The 18,542-nt window shown below is 46.9% G+C and overlaps 1 protein-coding gene across 1 annotated transcript in view; it reads left to right on the top strand.

The window, feature by feature from the left end:
* The first annotated feature begins 14,435 nt into the window (after positions 1–14,435).
* PID1 (phosphotyrosine interaction domain containing 1) overlaps positions 14,436–18,542 on the top strand; it is a 255,971-nt gene continuing 251,864 nt past the window's right edge. Inside the window, exon 1 of the mRNA XM_029224464.1 lies at positions 14,436–14,676. Coding sequence (XP_029080297.1) covers positions 14,647–14,676 — 30 coding nt within the window. The 5' untranslated portion in view covers positions 14,436–14,646. The remainder of the gene's footprint in view (positions 14,677–18,542) is intronic.

Genomic DNA, 18,542 nt, shown 5'->3' on the forward strand with positions numbered 1-18,542 from the left:
TGTTCCTATTCCCATTTTCTTAATTGTTTTGGGTTCGTTATTGTAGGTCTTTTCCTTCTCTTGTGTTTCTTGCCTAGAGAAGTTCCTTTAGCAGTTTTTGTAAAGGTGGTTTGGTGGTGCTGAACTCTCTCAGCTTTTGCTTTTCTGTAAAGGTTTTAATTTCTCCATCAAATCTGAATGAGATCCTTGCTGGGTAGAGTAATCTTGGTTGCAGGTTTTTCTCCTTCATCACTTTAAATACGTCCTGCCAGTCCCTTCTGGCTTGCAGAGTTTCTGCTGAAAGATCAGCTGTTAACCTTATGGGGAGTCCCTTGTGTGTTATTTGTTGTTTTTCCCTTGCTGCTTTTAATATGCTTTCTTTGTATTTAATTTTTGACAGTTTGATTAATATGTGTCTTGGCGTATTTCTCCTTGGAGTCATCCTGTATGGGACTCTCTGTGCTTCCTGGACTTGATTAAGTATTTCCTTTCCCATATTAGGGAAGTTTTCAACTATAATCTCTTCAAATATTTTCTCAGTCCCTTTCTTCTTCTCTCCTTCTTCTGGAACCCCTATAATTCGAATGTTGGTGCATTTGATGTTGTCCCAGAGGTCTCTGAGACTGTCGTCAGTTCTTTTAATTCTTTTTTCTTTATTCTGCTCTGCAGTAGTTATTTCCACTATTTTATCTTCCAGGTCACTTATCCGTTCTTCTGCCTCAGTTATTCTGCTATTGATCCCATCTAGAGTATTTTTAATTTCCTTTATTGTGTTGTTCATCATTGTTTGTTTCATCTTTAGTTCTTCTAGGTCCTTCTCAAATGTTTCTTGCATTTTGTCTATTCTATTTCCAAGATTTTGGATCATCTTTACTATCATTATTCTGAATTCTTTTTCAGGTAGACTGCCTATTTCCTCTTCATTTGTTAGGTCTGGTGGGTTTTTATCTTGCTCCTTCATCTGCGGTGTGTTTTTCTGTCTTCTCATTTTGCTTATCTTACTGTGTTTGGGGTCTCCTTTTTGCAGGCTGCAGGTTCGTAGTTCCTGTTGTTTTTGGTGTCTGTCCCCAGTGGCTAAGGTTGGTTCAGTGGGTTGTGTAGGCTTCCTGGTGGAGGGGACTAGTGCCTGTGTTCTGGTGGATTCAGCTGGATCTTGTCTTTCTGGTGGGCAGGTCCACGTCTGGTGGTGTGTTTTGGGGTGTCTGTGGACTTATTATGATTTTAGGCAGCCTCTCTGCTAATGGGTTGGGTTGTGTTCCTGTCTTGCTAGTTGTTTGGCATACGATGTCCAGCACTGTAGCTTGCTGGTCGTTGAGTGAAGCTGGGTGCTGGTGTTGAGATGGAGATCTCTGGGAGATTTTTGCCGTTTGATATTATGTGGAGCTCGGAGGTCTCTTGTGGACCAGTGTCCTGAAGTTGGCTCTCCTACCTCAGAGGCCCAGCACTGACTCCTGGCTGTTGCACCAAGAGCCCTTCATCCACACGGCTCAGAATAAAAGGGAGAAAAAGTAGAAAGAAAGAATTAGTAGAAGTAGAAGAGAGAAAGAAAGAAAGAAAGGGAGGAGCGAGGGAGGGAGGGAGGAAGGAAGGAAGGAGGGAAGGAGGGAAAAAAAGAAAGGAGATAAAGTAAAATAAAATAAGATTAAATATAATAAAGTTATTAAAATAAAAAAAATAATTATTAAGAGATAACAAAAGAAAAAAATTAAAAAAACAAAAATAAAACGGACAGATAGACCCCTAGGACAAATGGTGGAAGCAAAGCTATACAGACAAAATCTCACACAGAAGCATACACATACACACTCACAAAAAGAGGAAAAGGGGAAAAAAATCATAAATCTTGCTCTCAAAGCCCACTTCCTCAATTTGGGATGATTCGTTGTCTATTCAAGTATTCCACAGATGCAGGTACATGAAGTTGATTGTGGAGCTTTAATCCGCTGCTCCTGAGGCTGCTGGGAGAGTTTTCCCTTTCTCTTCTTTGTTCTCACAGCTCCCAGGGGCTCAGCTTTGGATTTGGCCCTGCCTCTGCGTGTAGGTCGCTGGAGGGCGTCTGTTCTTCGCTCAGACAGGACGGGGTTAAAGGAGCCGCTGATTCGGAGGCTCTGGCTCACTCAGGGGGAAGGGAGGGGCACGGAGTTTCGGGGCGGGCCTGCGGCGGCAGAGGCCGGCGTCACGTTGCACCAGCGTGAGGCGCGCTGGCGTTCTTCCGGGGGCGTTGTCCCTGGATCTCGGGACCCTGGCAGTGGCGGGCTGCACAGGCTCCCTGGAAGGGAGGTGTGGATAGTGACCTGTGCTCGCACACAGGCTTCTTGGTGGCGGCAGCATCAGCCTTAGCGTCTTATGACTGTCTGTGGGGTTCACGCTTTTAGCCGCGGCTCGCGCCCGTCTCTGGAGCTCCTTTAAGCAGCGCTCTGAATCCCCTCTCCTCGCGCACCAGGAAACAAACAGGGAAGAAAAAGTCTCTTGCCTCTTCGGCAGGTCCCGACTTTTCCCCGGACTCCCTCCCGGCCAGCCGTGGTGCACTAAGCCCCTGCAGGCTGTGTTCACGTCGCCAACCCCAGTCCTCTCCCCGCGCTCCGACCGAAGCCAGAGCCTCAGCTCCCAGCCCCGCCCGCCCCGGCGGGTGAGCAGACAAGCCTCTCGGGCTGGTGAGTGCCGGTCGGCCCTGATCCTCTGTGCGGGAATCTCTCCGCTTTGCCCTCCGCACCCCTGTGGCTGTGCTCTCCTTCGTGGCCCCGAAGCTTTCTCCCTCCGCCACCCCAGTCTCCGCCCGCGAAGGGGCTCCTAGTGTGTTGAAACCTTTCCTCCTTCATGGCTCCCTCCCACTGGTGCAGGTCCCGTCCCTATCCTTTTGTCTCTGTTTATTCTTTTTTCTTTTGCCCTACCCAGGTACGTGGGGAGTTTCTGCCTTTTGGGAGGTCTGAGGTCTTCTGCCAGCGTTCAGTAGGTGTTCTGTAGGAGTTGTTCCACGTGTCGATGTATTTCTGGTGTGTCTGTGGGGAGGAAGGTGACCTCCGCGTCTTACTCTTCCGCCATCTTCCTGTTTTCTGGTTTGACGAGGTGTTCCAGGTTCATTTGTACATTTCCTTGATCAGCCATTTTTTTAAGGAGTTCTGGTTGCTGTAATTAGAAATATTATTTAGAGACCATAATCCGGGCACCACAGATACTGATTGCTATTGGGGTGGTTATTGTTTCTGAGCTTTTTTTTTTTTTTTTTTGCGGTACGCGGGCCTCTCACTGTTGTGGCCTCTCCCGTTGCGGAGCACAGGCTCCAGACCCACAGGCTCAGCGGCCATGACTCACGGGCCTAGCCGTTCAGTGGCATGTGGGACCGTCCCGGACCGGGACCCGAACCCGTGTCGCCTGCATCGGCAGACGGACTCTCAACCACTGCGCCACTAGGGAAGCCCTGTAATACTCTTTTGAAAGAGGTATCTTTCAACTGTTGTGCAGACTATGGGGGAAAGATGTTAGAGAATGTCTTTCATGATGCGCAGTAGGAATACATTTTACATCATGATGTGTTATGTATACACACACATGCTTGGATGTGTACACACACACACATACAGCCAAAACACATGTTTCATGAAGCAGTACTTACCTTTAGTATGTGTGGCCTGTTTGATATTTTCTGTTCTTCTCTTTCTGATCCCATTTATTTTTTTAAATGCTGACCGTGACTCACTAAACTGACTTCACATCTATGAAAAATGGGTCGAAAACCCTGAGTTAGGGCAAGCAGAGAAACCTAAGTGGTGAGGTGGAAAGAGGGTGGTCAAGGTGCTCTCCTTTGTTTCTTTCCTGAATGACGAGGGAACCAACCCTGCTCCAAACAGATGTTCTAGCTACCAGAGCTGGCTACATTTCTGACCTCATGAGATCTTATGGTATGCTCAGCTTTGTTCTTTACTTTTCCCAATTTGAATGGAATGGAGTTTTAGCTAGGAGAAATAAACACAGGAATATTTTGGAAAAGACAGGAAGAATAATATTGGGAAAATATTATTATAAGTTAATATTCTGATACTGTGTTTGTCTATGTGTCAGGGTGTCCAGAAGTGAACGGTAACTCCCAGAATGGGACTGTAATGTTGCATCTTGAGGACGAATTCTGTAATGTTGCATCTCGAGGGCGAGTTCTACTCAGTCGGCCTGTGCAGGCTTAGCCTCCGCGGGGCTTCAGCTGAAGAGTATTTACCCGTGTACAGTGTACAGCACGAAGGGAAAAGGGCAGGGTTCAGAACTGCATATATAGTATAAACTAAACTAAATATTTATACTAATTATTCTTCTATCTGTTTAACTGTCTCAATGCCTAGAAAGAACAACTCCAAATGTAAAAGAAATGGCACTCTTTGTTTGACTGAATTATGTGAAATATTTCTTTTCTTCCTGATAATATTCTGCATTTTTCCAACTTTTAAAAATTCTGGGGCTTCCCTGGTGGCACAGTGGTTGAGAGTCCGCCTGCCGATGCAGGGGACACGGGTTCGTGCCCTGGTCCTGGAAGATCCCACATGCCATGGAGCGGCTGGGCCTGTGAGCCATGGCCGCTGGGCCTGCGCGTCCGGAGCCTGTGCTCCGCAACGGGAGAGGCCACAACAGTGAGAGGCCCGCGTACCGCCAAAAAAAAAAAAAAAAAAAAAAAAATTCTGCATGCATGACTTTTTATAATCAAACACAAACAATGAAGGTTGTTTTTCCTAGTGACTTGTTAGAGGTTAGTGCTTCACTGCTCTTATGGTTTATGAGATGAGGAAATCCTCATGGTTAACCTTAAAAGTCTTTTAATTTCTCTGGAAGCCTATGTTGGTAACAGGTTGAAGGTGGCGACTACTGTCCAGCCTTCTGCATTTGCAAAAGATAGTCTCATTACCAAAGGATCTTGCTGCCATGGTGCATCCACTGTCCCAGGGGTCCGTGAGTAAGCCTGTGAAACAGTGTGATTTTGATGATCTCTCAGGGCGATTAGACAACATTATCACTATTTCTCTCCTTATTCTAGGAGTGAGCACCAGAAAGATTCCCTTTTGTAACTTGAATCTACACGATTACAAGTACATGTAATCAAAAATATTCCCTTTACAGAGCAGCCATCCCCCCAAAACTCCTACCAGCAATACTAACCCTTTGTTGGCTATTCCCTTTACTGCCTCCTTTAACGACCTTGGAAATTCATGTTTTTCATTGTAATTAAATAACGGAGATGTTTCCTGTGATAAAAAAAAGCAAATAGTATAAATTGTTTTGAAAACATAAAATAGGACAGTGTTAGAGGCACATCATATAAAAATGTAAATCTCTGGAAGCTTCCAGAAATATCTGTGAAATATTGAATTGGATCCTGGATGCTGTTTGGTGAGGGAAAGGAAGGGGGCAGAAAGAGTTGTATGTTCAGGAAAGGATTTGTGATACCACTCCAGCAATAAGGGCTAATGCATGTGCAGCAAGGGGAAATCAGTTTCATGAAATCCACATTTTTACCCTTTTGTAACTCCAAGGTTGTCTCACATCTCAGGTCAGATTCTCTGGGAGACAGACTCTGAAGCAGAGGTTTATTTGCAGGGGGTTTGCTGGGAAGTTCTCTAGGGAGCCATGCCTGGATGGGGTGGAAGCGGGACTGGGCAAAGGAAGATGCTGAACAGTGATGGGGTTGTAATAGAACCTTGGCTGAACCTGGAGGGAGCGATGGAGCTGGGATGGCTCTTCAGAGGCTCCCCCAACTCCCCCTACATAGAGACAGACCTTTGTATTCCTGCATCAACCCGTCATTGCCCGGGGACTGTCCCAGGGAGGGGGCACAGCCTTGGGCAAGTCAGCCTCCTTTGGCTGAGGGCAGAGTCGAGAGCAGGACCCAGCTGTGGAAGGAGCAACGTCAGGGATTCTGTGCACACAGCATCCACTACCGTCCTCACCTCTGAGGCTCAGCTCGACTTCCTTCCCAGTAAGTTCACTCCACTTGGGAATAGCACCTCCAGGTTTCTGGTAGGTCTCTTGACCTGGAGAAGCCACCAGAGAAAGGTTAGTGAGACCAAGTACAGCCTCGTCAATGCAGCTGGAGTGAAGGCCCAACTGATGCTCATCATTTCCCTCCACTACAACCTGTTCCAGATTCATTCATCCTGAGCTGGCCACTCAGCTGGGCTTAGTGGCTTATTGGTGAAATGACCCAGACCATCACACTTGAGGGAATCTCAGCTCTTGATCACCAAGTCCCTCTCAGGCCACCATTGCTGCATTTATCTATTTACTCTTAAAACTGGGCAGAGGAGTTCTCAGAGACACCCTGAGACACATGGACACCACGATTTATCCCTCTCTGTCCCCACCTGTAAGAGCAGCCCTATCTCCTCTTGATAATGCAGGTCAATTACTTCTGCAGCAGAGTAAATCCTGCCCTTCACTGCAGATTTCTGGGCATGTGGAATCAGAAGTAGTTGGGCAACAGCTATCACTTAAATTAAAAAAGAATTAAATAAACTCTTTTGCGGTCTAATTTACATAGAATTAAATCCACATGTATTAAGTATACAGCTTGATGAGTTTTGACTCATCACTACCACAGTCGAGAGACAGAGGGGCTTCCCTGGTGGCGCAGTGGTTGAGAGTCCGCCTGCTGATGCAGGGGACACGGGTTCATGCCCCAGTCCGGGAAGATCCCACATGCCATGGAGTGGCTGGGCCCATGAGCCATGGCCGCTGAGCCTGCGTGTCCGGAGCCTGTGCTCCGCAACAGGAGAGGCCACAACAGTGAGAGGCCCGCGTACCGCAAAAAAAAAAAAAAAAAGAGATAGAATACTTCATGCTAGAAAGTTCCCTCATATCCATTTGATTTCAATTACTGCCCTCCCACCCCCAACTAGGAAACTACTGATTTTCTTTCTGTCATTATACGTCTACAGGTAAGGTTTGCCTTTTCTAGAACTTAATGTAAATGGAATATATAATGCATACTCTTTGGTGTCTGACTTCTTTTGCTCAGCAGAGCATTTTTAAGAGCCTCCATGTTGCTGCATGTTCTAGTGTGTTCCTTTTTGCTGCTGAGAAGTATCTCACTGTAAGGATAAACCATATGTTCAACCATTTACCTGCTGATTGATATTTGGTTTTCAGTTTGGCCTATGATAAATCAAGCTGCTGTAGACACTTGTGTACAAGTTTTTGTGTGGACATAGGTCTTCATTTTCTTGGGTATATATCTAGAAGTGGAATTGCTGAGTCATACGGTAAGCATGTATTCAACTTTATAAGAAACTGTCACACTGTTTTCTGAGATGGTTGTTCCATTTTATAACCCCGGCAGAAATGTTGGAGAGTCCCTGTGACTCCACGTTTTTCCCCTAGATCCTTAAGGTAGAAGCTTAGATAATTGATTCTACACGTTTCCTTTCTAAATATAAGCCTTTAAGGTTACATATTCCTCTCTTAAGGTTGCTTTAGCTGCATGCAGCAGTTTTGATAGGCTGATGTTCATTGTTCTGTAATCAAAATATTTAAAAATGTCCTTTGTGATTTCGTCTTTGATCCGCACATAACTTAACAGTGTGTAGTTTAATTTCAGATATTTGTAGATTTTCCAGGCATTTCTGTTAGTGATTTCCAAATTAATTCTGTTATGGCCAGAGAGCATATTCTATACGATTTCAATTCTTTGAAAGTTACCGTGGCTTATGTTATGGAGCAGTATATGAGTATATGCTCTGTCTATATGGGTGAATATTCACATGCACTTAAAAAGAATGTGTATTCTGCTTTTGTGGCGTGCAGTGTCCTATAAAAGTCAATTACATTAAAATAGTTACTTTGCAAAGCAGAGTTTAATACATCTTGAGCAAGGAGAGCAGCACTTCTCTTAGTTCAGAGGGGTCCTGGAATCTGGGAATTCAAGATCTCCAAAGACATCCATCAATCTGTGTCCTCATCTCAAGCCTCAGGGTCTCTCTCCCTCCCAGTCAGAGTCCTGAACTCGGCACAGCACTTTCTGGAGTGGAGAATTCAGTCTTCCTGGAGCCTTTACTCCACGTATAACTCATTCCCGGGTCTGATCCTCAGCTTTCTCCACCACTTAGATGCAGGAGATGTGAGTCTCTTTATATGCCAGGAAGGAGGCGCCTTGGCCATAATCACCAGCTGTATTTCTTTGTCTTTCTCCAGTGCATCCACGACACTCAGCAACAGCCATCTGATTCCATAATCCTTGTAATTACTGTTTCCCTTAAAACACTCTAATGCCCGAGACACTGCACCCATTAGCGCATTCCCTTCCGTTTGTATCCCATTTCATTCACCCCCAGTAACAGTTTTAACAACCCCCCAGTGACAGCGTCCAGAGATGATTGGAACTCTGTCTATTGCCAGCCAGTGGGTGGTCTGGCTCCCAAATTCCCACTTTAGAGTTTGCAAGCAAACAGGTTTGGACAAGAAGAGAGATTGCATTGTGAGGCAGCTGCAACCAAGGCTTTGGCTGATCCCACAGTAGATGCTGGGATGGCCTCCTGCCATTGTCCCCCGTTGAGGTCTGTGAACCCCACACTGGAAGTGGGCTGCCCGTAGGGAGGGTATATATTGGGCAGGTCGGCTTCCTTTGGCTACCGGCAATGCCGAGAGGGGGACTCAGCCGTGGGCCATTGGCTGACGCTCCCAACCTTGGCCCACACTCCTCTCTGCTGAGGCCATAAACACAGTGATCCTGAAGGGGGAGGATGGTACATCAGAACATCCACTACACCATTACTAACAAATCATTCCTGAATGTCGTCTACACTTCAGAGAAGTCTTTGATGATTTCCTGCTCCTTTTGATTTCCTCTTACAATATGACCAGTAAAAAAAGAACACAGAACATACAGCCATGATTTCTGCAGCTCTACCTGCAGTTCCAGGTAGTTTGTTAAAGGTGAAGATTCAGTTTCCTCTTTACCTCACTCCCAGTTCCCCATCCATAAGGCCACTGACTTGATCTCTACCAGTCCCCAGTGATCTCTGAATCTCGGCAAGAAGGGCTGCCCTGTCCAACAGAGCAGGTTTTACTTGCAGAAGTGCACCTGGGCTTCAAGTTAAGCAAAGGCCAAGACAGATCCAGAGGTATCTTTCTTTTTGTGGATGTTCTTTTCTAGATAACCTAATTTCTACCAGTTATGGCCGGCACATTTCCTATAGGTTTGAGGACAGTAATTCTTGGCTTCGATGATGGAAATGGGAAGAAAGAGAGAGAGAAAAAAAATGGAAGCAAAGAAAGATTGGTTTGGTGTGAAATCAGCTCAGGTGGAGAAGTGGTGAGGTGGGAAGATAGCAGGAGCTGTGGCTTCACACCAGTCCCCATGAGAGAGTATTGGGATCATACTGGTAATCAGTGAGTCAGGATGGAGGTACAGGGCAACAAAGACCCTTAGAAATCAGGCCACAAAGAACAAGAAGAGTGCAGAGTTGCCCCTTTCTGGGCTAAATGTGGTGGAAACAGATCTGAGCACATCCTCCATGCCGTTCTCAGCTTCCCCAGGCTCTAGTTGGAAAAGGAGCTGTATTTACTGATCTACAAAGATGGGCAGGGTATTATTTATGAAGACAGTGTCTCAGAGAGAATGAGAAGGGCTCTGAAAAAGCAGGTACCTTCATGTTCATTGCAAACTGTGCTAGAAAGAATCCACCTTGATCATAATATGGTTGGAGCACGGCCCAATTGCCATCTTCCTTTCAGAAGGACTTACTAGAAAAATTAGCAGGCATGGCTTGGCAGCATGGGCCACACAATCTGAGAGTAGGACAGGGGTGTGAACTAGGAAATTGGGAGAGCAAGAGTAAAACAAATAAAAAAGGAAATAAGGCTTTATGTCAGACTATGAGGCTTCATGTTTGCGCCAATTCTGATAAATCAGGAAATACTGAGAAAGATGTAAGGTTTAGTAGGAGACTAACATGTATTAGTGATGCTTTCTGTATCAATTATCTACCCCTACCTAACAAGTCACCCCAAAACTTAGGGCTTAAAACAATACAACCATATTATTTTCTCATGGCTCTGTGGGTCAGCAATTCTGTGCTCAGCTGAGTGGTTCTTCTGCTGGCCTCACCTGGGTCACGCATGTGGCTGCTGTCTTTGAGTGGTGTGACCGGGCTATCACCTCACTCATGTGCTGTCACTTTGGCTTGGCTTCCCTCTACAGGGTCATCATCTCAAAGAGGCTAGTCTGGGCTTCTTCCTGCCATGACCTCAGTTCCAAGAGGGTGACAGTAGAAGCTGCAATGTGTTTTGTGACCCAAGCTTAGAAATGCCACAGTGTCACTTCTGGTGCATTGTACTGATCAAAGCAAGTCACACATCCAACACAGATGCAAAGGCTGCAGATAAATTCCATCTCATGATGGGAGAAATGGGCAAGCCACACTGCAAAGGGCATGGCTTCTGAGAGGAGCAGAATGTTTGTGGCCATCTTTGAAAATAATCTGCCACTTTTCTAAGGCTGGTGAGGGTATGAGGAGGTCCTGAGTAGGAGAATGACAACACACATCCTGGGTATTAAGTAGTCCTGCCCCATTTGCCTTTTAACCCAGTTTGCAAAGACAACTGTGAAGTTTTCCTTTTGAGGGAGGGAAAGGGTTATCTGAACACCCTTATAAATACCTATCAGTACCTAGGGACAAGAGCCAGTGGCTCCATCACTATAGGGAGGTTTAAATGGTTTAATGAATTTTCTATATGGCTCATCTACAGCTGTTTTGGTGATTTTGAAATGAAGTTAATGATACCAGAAGGACTTTCCAATACTTGCTCTGCTAAACATGTGACCATAATAAATTTCACCATCTGATTAAATTAAAAATGGAAACGAGCTTTAATATGGTTTATCACTTTTATGTGAAAAACTAAATCAAATAATCAAAAAACTAAATCAAAGTCCACAAAACATTCCAAATGGAAATGATTGGACCACAGGAAACATGGGCCACTTTGTGAGAATTTGATCATTCAGTAATAGAAAAGTAATGGGATGAAAACTAAAGTTTTCTGCACATCTCCTATGTGCCAGGCATGTTGCACACATTCACTCATTCATGGCCTCCAATAACTCTAAGTACTATGTGATATTATCACCCTTTTTACAGATGAGAAATCTGAGGTTCAGCAAGGTCAATGACTTGCCAAAAGTCCTCACCTAGTTCAAAGGCTGGGATTCAGCCTGTATCCTTATTGTCCTAGGTCCTTTCCCATATTTATTGAAATTGATAAATATTTTATAAATGTATTAAAATTATGTACACTGTAGCTTAAACAAATCTATAATCATATCATAAGCATTTTAAAGCTGCAATGCAACTTGATAATTATCCTCTTTAATGGCTGCCTAATATTTTAATATTCGTGTGATATGCTGGACCATAATTTAATTCACCATTCTCCTGATGTAGACATCTAGGTTGCTTACCTTAGGACTCAGAATCATGAACTAGATTAAATTTGGCTTACAAAAATTTCTGGGGATGGTTGGAATTCTTTTTCTGGACAAAACGTTGTGTTTATAGTTCACCTTGGCCTTGCCAATTTGTGTGTGTGTGTGTGTGGTCCTTTTCCTTGAAATGGTATTTATTAATAAGATTAGACCTGCTTAGATAATTACAGGGGATTAAGTACATGAAATTACGCACGTACTCGTGTGCCTAATATTTCTACTCATTGCTCCAAAACAACTCCTGCTTATTTCAGCAAATGTTCCTTGCTCAGAACAAACCTGTTTACACTTTCAGACTCACCAGGAGGTTGGGGTTGCCACGTCCCAAAACGGGACTGGGAGAGATCAGGATGCACGTCCTGGCTCTGACCAGTAGATGTCTCTATTGCATTCACCCTCTATTACAGGTGCCTTCTGAATAGGAAGGCTTGGGAGCAAAACTGATGGTGGGAGGGTTGTTCCTTTTGTCACCTTCTACCAGGCTCCACCTCCACTCTCATTTCCCCTGCCCTAGTTTCCTGATTCCCGGCATAAAGGTAATGAAAACAGGAGTGTCCTTTGAGTTTAAACACTACTTTACCAAATATGTTTGCAAAGTGGGACTAGTAACTGAAAGCAATCACTACAGAGCCGAAGCCTTTTCTCCTTAAATAGCATCATACTCTGAACTAAAAGCTGTATTACTGAGTCATAACAATTAATTACACTCGGAGGTGGTGAGAAGACAGGATTTAACGCTCTAATGCAATTTGAATTTAGGCCGTTATCTCATCCCGCTGCTATTTAAAACAAAATCACTTTTCCACGGAAGCATCTGCAACCAAGGATGGTTTCAAAGCTCAAGTCGGAAGACATCCCTGGCAACTGTTTTAGCTTCCTGAGAGGTTTAATATGCACATTTGGATTTTCTAGATTTTCGTAATGAAGTGCATCTCTTTTTGCTTTGGGATTTTATAAAAAGAGAATTAGGAGGCTGAGAAGGTCTATTATTGTCAGCAGGACTTTTCTAGGTGTGGGAAGTGTGCATGAAGAGTTATTGGAAAAGTAAAAATATCTCAAAACAGAGACCACATGACCAAGCATCTGAGATGTATTTCCATGTAGGGCTGACATACCAACCCCTCATCAGAAGGGATTTACTGGTAGGTCCAGAGCAGGTAGCAGGGACTGGGGAAGTAGCTGAGAAAGTCTTGGTGGTTTTTCGGCAGGAATGGGAGGGTCCCGTGGTCATCAGGGGAGACAGAGACCAGCCTCTCAGAAGCATCTCTGTGGCTTTGCTGGAGGCTCCTAGGGCATTGAGGGTCTGGACCTGCCTGGGTGGGTGGCAGCAACTGTGTGGTGTGGAAGGAGCCATCCAGAGGCCTGGAAAAGTGCCCTGGATAGGCACTGCCACTATGTGACTCTCCTCTGGGCAACTCTGTGAATCTTGTGCTCCCCAAGCCTTGGGAGATGCGGGTTTCTGTCCCTCGGAGAGTTCTGGGAGGGTCTGGTGAGCTGAGTGCTCTGATATCTGGAAATCACTCTACCTGTGCATGACCATGGGCAGATCCTTCCAGACGTGGGGTGTTGATTTTAGTAGTGCCCGAGTAGCTCAGGACCCAGGCGGTGCACCTGCAGTGTGGTATGCCCTCGGGACCCTCCCCTGCCAGTCCCCACTGCTCCGTGGGCCCATCTCTCAGGAGCCTTGGGCTCCCCGCACAGATGGTGTGGCCCTCCCCCTCTAGCTGTTCCTTCTGTCCCTGAGCATTTCCCACCACTTCTCCTCCCACCCTCTTCATCAGCCTCCAGAATCAGTGTAGCCTCCCCATCCTGCCAAGCTCCCCCAGCCTCCAGCCCCAGAACGTTGCCCTTTTCCCACGGTGTTTCCATGGTCAGAGCAGTCAGAGGAGTAGGGTAAGAGCCCCAGCCTCCAAGTCATCTTGAAGCCACTCACTGGCTGTGTGACTTGAATGGTCACCTAGACTCCACAAGCCTCATCTGTGTCGTCCAAACGATGGGAATGTTCATACTCACCTTGGCCAGCTGTCAAGAGGGTGGGAGGAGCTGGGCTTCTTTAGGAAAGGTAGTTATTTCACAGTGGCCCACACCACCCTCCATGCCTGGGAGCCCAGGTTGGCCCTTGGCTTATCTTTGGGTTCACAGAGCTTCCTGAGGCACCTGGCAGATCTCAGGGTGGATGGAGGACGGGGGATCTTGTGCTACCTTCCTCACCCAGGTGTAGGAGCCCCAGTCCTCTGCCCCACATGTCATGCCTCACCTGGTCCATCTTCCTCTCTTACCCCAGACATACCTGGACCCCCCTCAAAGAAGCTCTCCTCTCCCTTTCTTCACCCATCACCGCTGTTTTATTTTCTTGCCAAGATGTCTCACCACCTGACCTAGCGCCCTTTCAGGTGTTTCCTCTGTCACTGACGGTCACCCCCAAGTAGAATGAAGCTCAGGAGAGGGGGAACATTCTCTTGCCTTCTGTTCTGTGCCACTGAATCCTCAGAATCCAGCACAGGGGCTGGAGCCTAATAGATGCTCAGTTAACTCCACTGGAAGGAATGAATGGAATTCCGTGGCCCAGCACAGTGCCCGTCAAGACCCAGGCGATTCGGAGATCCCTGTTGACAGGAAGACTGAGACCCCAGAGGGCTATGGGCTCTGGCTTCAGGAAGCCCCCCCTCTCCAGGCTCTTCCCTCGCCCAGACCCCATCCCACCCGGGGCTCCCCGGGGGAGCAGGGCCGCCGGTTCTGGACTCCGCACACTCCCCTCGCTGGGATTCAGGGTCCCCCGCGGCCGGGATGCGGGCTCCCGGGCGGGCGGGGGCCGGCCCCGGGCATGCTCAGAGCGCGCAGGTCCGGGCGGCGGCGGCGGGGGAGGAGGAGGGAGCGGTTGCCGCCGCTGCCGCCGCCGTCGCCGCCGCCGCCGCCGTGCGCTCGTGGGCCCGGGCGGAGCTGCGCAGTCCTCTCGCAGCTGCGCCAGGACAGGCGGCTCGCGGCCGTGCCCACAAGTTGCCGGCAGCCGAGCGCCGCGCCGCCTCCCCCCGCTCGCAGCCCCCCAGCGCCCACCCCGCGGCGGCCGCCGGCCCCTGGACGTACATCCCGCGGGCGCCCACCCCAGATGTGAAGCGGCACCGCAGCCCCTCGCCCCCCAGCCCCTCGCCCCCCGGCGCCACCGACAGAGTCTCGACAGCGTCTCCTCTGCCAGACCCCGCGGCTGGAAGATGTGGCAGCCGGCCACGGAGCGCCTGCAGGTAAGGGGCACCGGGTGACCGGGGGCCAGCCTGGAGGAGAAGGTTCTCGCACCGGAGGAGCAGAGGTGGTGCGTCTGACCACTGCCAAGGATTTGCCCAAAGCGATCGTGTGTGAACGCAAGGATTAGAACCTGATGCTGTCGGCTTAACCCAGCGCTGGGCACCCCGGTAGGGGTGAGGGGTGGGGGGGGGTGATGAAATTGACGAACGCATTGCTTTGGGCGGCGCAACTTTTGCCTTGGGGATTAGTTGCCTATAGGTATATATAACGCTGGACTTTCTGACCAGCAATTTTAGATTGTATTCCACTGACACAATTTACTGGTCTGGGGTTAGGAATTTTGCATCCAGATTTTTTTTTTTTTCTCCTTTTCGTCTCCAGGAAAGACAGAACAAATGATTTGAGAAAGCATTCGTTTGCCAATATAATTTGGAAATATCAAGCTTGGTTTGGCTTGGTCATGGTATGCTGCTTATTCTATTTTATTTTCAACTATTTGTTGGAGCTCTCCCTTCGTCTCCCCTGAACCCAAGCTCCCCTACATATTTGAAAATCAAAAGTTAAATTCAGCCAGGAATAGTTAATGCCCTGGGTCATCCCATCAAAAGTTTTTCATTGCTGTCTACTGAAATGCCAAACTGCTTTTACTTTGGATTCTGAAGCCAGGGAGATGAGATGGGAAGGCGGTCAAAGTGAGAAAGAGGGGCGTTTTCAGGGAGGAGCTCATTCAGTGACACTCGGGACCCCGAAATCACCCTGACTGCAAGGTTTGACTGCCTTCGCTGGAAAATATTCTCAGGAGGAAGGGCAGCTACTCTGCCACATAAAATCCACTGAATCCTGCAGTTAAACTTTTGGCAGGCTTAGAGCCACACTGTTTCATAGTAAACTTTGAAGAAGTGTTTAAGTGATAAAATACCGCACCGTTGGAAGCTGAATGCATCTGAAGACTTGGGACAGTGGAGGCCAGGAGCCTTCACTGGCTTTGGAGGTTTCTCAATGAAAATTCAAAGGGCCAAACACGGACTGTCTGTCTCTCAGATGCTAGGAGAGTCTAACCTTTGCCTGTGAGTTCTCATACTGAGGATTAACCTGCAGAGGGCATTGCTTTTAGCAGAAGTAGATGCCTCACAACCCCATTCCAAGCCTCCCCGGGCCTGCAGTCTGGGGGAGTGGGTTCACAGTAAGAGCTTGAGACACCAGGCCAGTCCCCTGGGGTCTCAAACAGAATGAACAAGAAAAGAGATCTGTAGCCTTGAAGATAGGGAGGTGGATGACCAGCGTCCTAACTCTCTCCTTCTCTTATTAAGAGAGTCAATATTGGGCTCTGAATGATTGGCCAAAGGTGATGTAAATGTATTTCAGCCCTGGCATCCGTTACCAGTTTACGTGTGCATTCTTCCTTCAGTTCAGGGTGGTGAATTTATTCTAAAGGAAGGAGTGACTTAGCGGGGGCGGAGGGCTTCCCATCCAAGTGAGGAGAGAAGCTCTTGGAGGTCCTTAGAGAGATGAGGTCAGAATTCCTGGGGGTGGCTTTTGTGGCCTGGGGATCCGTGCCTCTGCAGAGTTTGTAGATTTTTGTCTCTTGAAGTTATTTCTACCGGCCTGTTTCATGTAGGGACTCCTGTGTGCTCCACAGCACATGACCCTTGGCAGGAGCTAGCTCTGGCTTGCGTTCTGCATGGCAATCGTTCCTCTCTAGAAATGTCCTGGCTCTTCTGTGAAATGTACACATGTGCGTTTGGCATGAGCCTGGTGTATTACAGTGTGCATTTGCAATGCATTTGTTTCATTTTGAAGTGTCAGATTGAAAGAGCAGGGGTTTTTGGCTTTTGAAAGCTCAAGTAAACATGCCTAGTCACTGACTAAAATCAAGTCACCATTGGAAGATACTTATCGACACAGGGCTTAACTTCATGCTGCCCTAATTTAACTTAGCAGCCAGACCTGGTTCTCTTTTAAAAGTATACCTCAAGCCTTGCAATTATAAAAGTGAGCCACATGGAGAAAAGTCTTTGTGTTCATGGCTTCTTCCCCAATAGCAGCTTAGCTCTTCTTTACAGCACGATTTGTATGTTTTTATTTTTTGCTTCTGGGGAAGGGAGCTGTTGAGGGTGATGTGGTGAGTGAGCTGCTTGTAATGATACTTTGTTTACATTCCTTGTGGTTATTTTTGTCACTTGGGCTCTGTTTGCCATCTGCGATTTTTTCTTCCCTTTTTTGCCCTCAAGGCACCACTGTATAGGAACGTTGGTTTCCGATTCCTCAGTGAATGGGACGCTTCACATGCCCAGATGTTGTGGCCATGGAAATGGCAATGGAAAGCGTGTTCGATGGGGAAATAATGATGAATCCCTGTCTGTAACAGAGTCAAAGCCCCACCCTCCTTACACAAATCTGTTTAACTTTCTCATACCACCTCACTGGTTTTTTTCCTCATTCATTTTTAATGCAAACATTCTAACTTAGATGAGCTTGAGTGAAGAGAATGCTTCAAGGAACTGTTCCCAGAGCTTCCTAACAGGACTAAGGAGTCAATTTCTTGTACAAATACCTAGAAACAAAAGAGGTGAGGGAAGAAAAGGACATCTTTCCTTAACTGACTTTATTAGGTCCTCTTAGATGACGCCATTCAAAAGGTCCATGGCCCAGGGAGGGAGTGTGGCTGAACTTTGTTTAGGCTAGACAGTCATCCTCTAACTAATGTGAGTCCAGTATCCAGCTCTCTTGCTCGGGAAATGGCGTCTTTGGTCAGGGTGGATTATTGTTATCAAACCCCACTTCTTCGCCAAATGAACGAACGCTGATTTTTCTGATCTGAGGCTTTGCTGTTTGACCCAAACCCAGTACAGGCAAAGTGACCTGTTGCCCCGAGCAGGGCTGAGCTGGGGAATTTCTCATTCAGTCACACAGACTGTGGCAAGTTCACCTGCCCCCCGAATGTTAAAACTTCTGTTACATCCCACTCGAGCCCTCGCTGGGAGCTTCTGCCATTAAAAATATAGTAGGATCAAAGGGGGTGTGAAGATTTAAATTACCACCCCAGCTTTTAAAATGGAATAAATATGAATTCTTCCCTTTTTACCTTCTCCTTTGCACAGCAGACTTTTTTCCTTAGAGGGACTCGGGAGAGTTATAAATTGTTTAAGAAGCAGATTTGAAACAGGCTTTTTTTCAGAAAAAGTGAAAGAGGACTTTCCAGTAAAAAAGGCTAAGTATTGGTTTTTCAACATAGAGATGAGACTACTTCTGGCCTCGATATTTTACAGTTTACATGGGTTGCCTGATTGACTTCATTGTTGGGCCGGGCAGAGGCGTTAGAAGTGACAGACTCATCGGCTCAGGAGTGTGGGCTCAGCCACGAGGAGCGTGCGTTTCCCCAGAGCGTCTGTCTTCAGGGTGCTACCACATACCTTTTTTGGAAGCCTGGAAAGGTGGAGAGCAGGAGAAAGATGACTGGAGACTGAGTCTGGAACAAAGGAGATCAATGCATCCTTGCCTATCGTGTAGTTATTACAAGGACGGAATGGAGAGTAGTAGTAGAAAGGTATGGAAAAAAGTTCTGGCAAATTCTAACTGTGGAGTAGATCTATGTGTGACCATCTTCTCATGAGGCGTTCTATAAAGGTCCTAGTAATTTGCCTGTTTTTCCTGAAATTAAAATGTCTTCATGGCAGATCCAGAAAATACAGAACTTTTATCGATAAAGCTGGCTTTTGGCTTCTCAGCCTGGACCGTGTTTCCCCCTCACCATTTTTTTTTTTTTTTTCATTCACATTTTGGTCAATGGCTGTACCTTAGAACCTCCAAGAGGGTGAAATGAGGAAGGGTAGGGAGGAAACCAGATCCTGAAGAACCTTTCTTT

Source organism: Monodon monoceros, unplaced genomic scaffold (assembly GCF_005190385.1).
Source record: "Monodon monoceros isolate NGI ecotype Baffin Bay Population unplaced genomic scaffold, NGI_Narwhal_1 Super_Scaffold_16, whole genome shotgun sequence".
NCBI lineage: Eukaryota > Metazoa > Chordata > Mammalia > Artiodactyla > Monodontidae > Monodon > Monodon monoceros.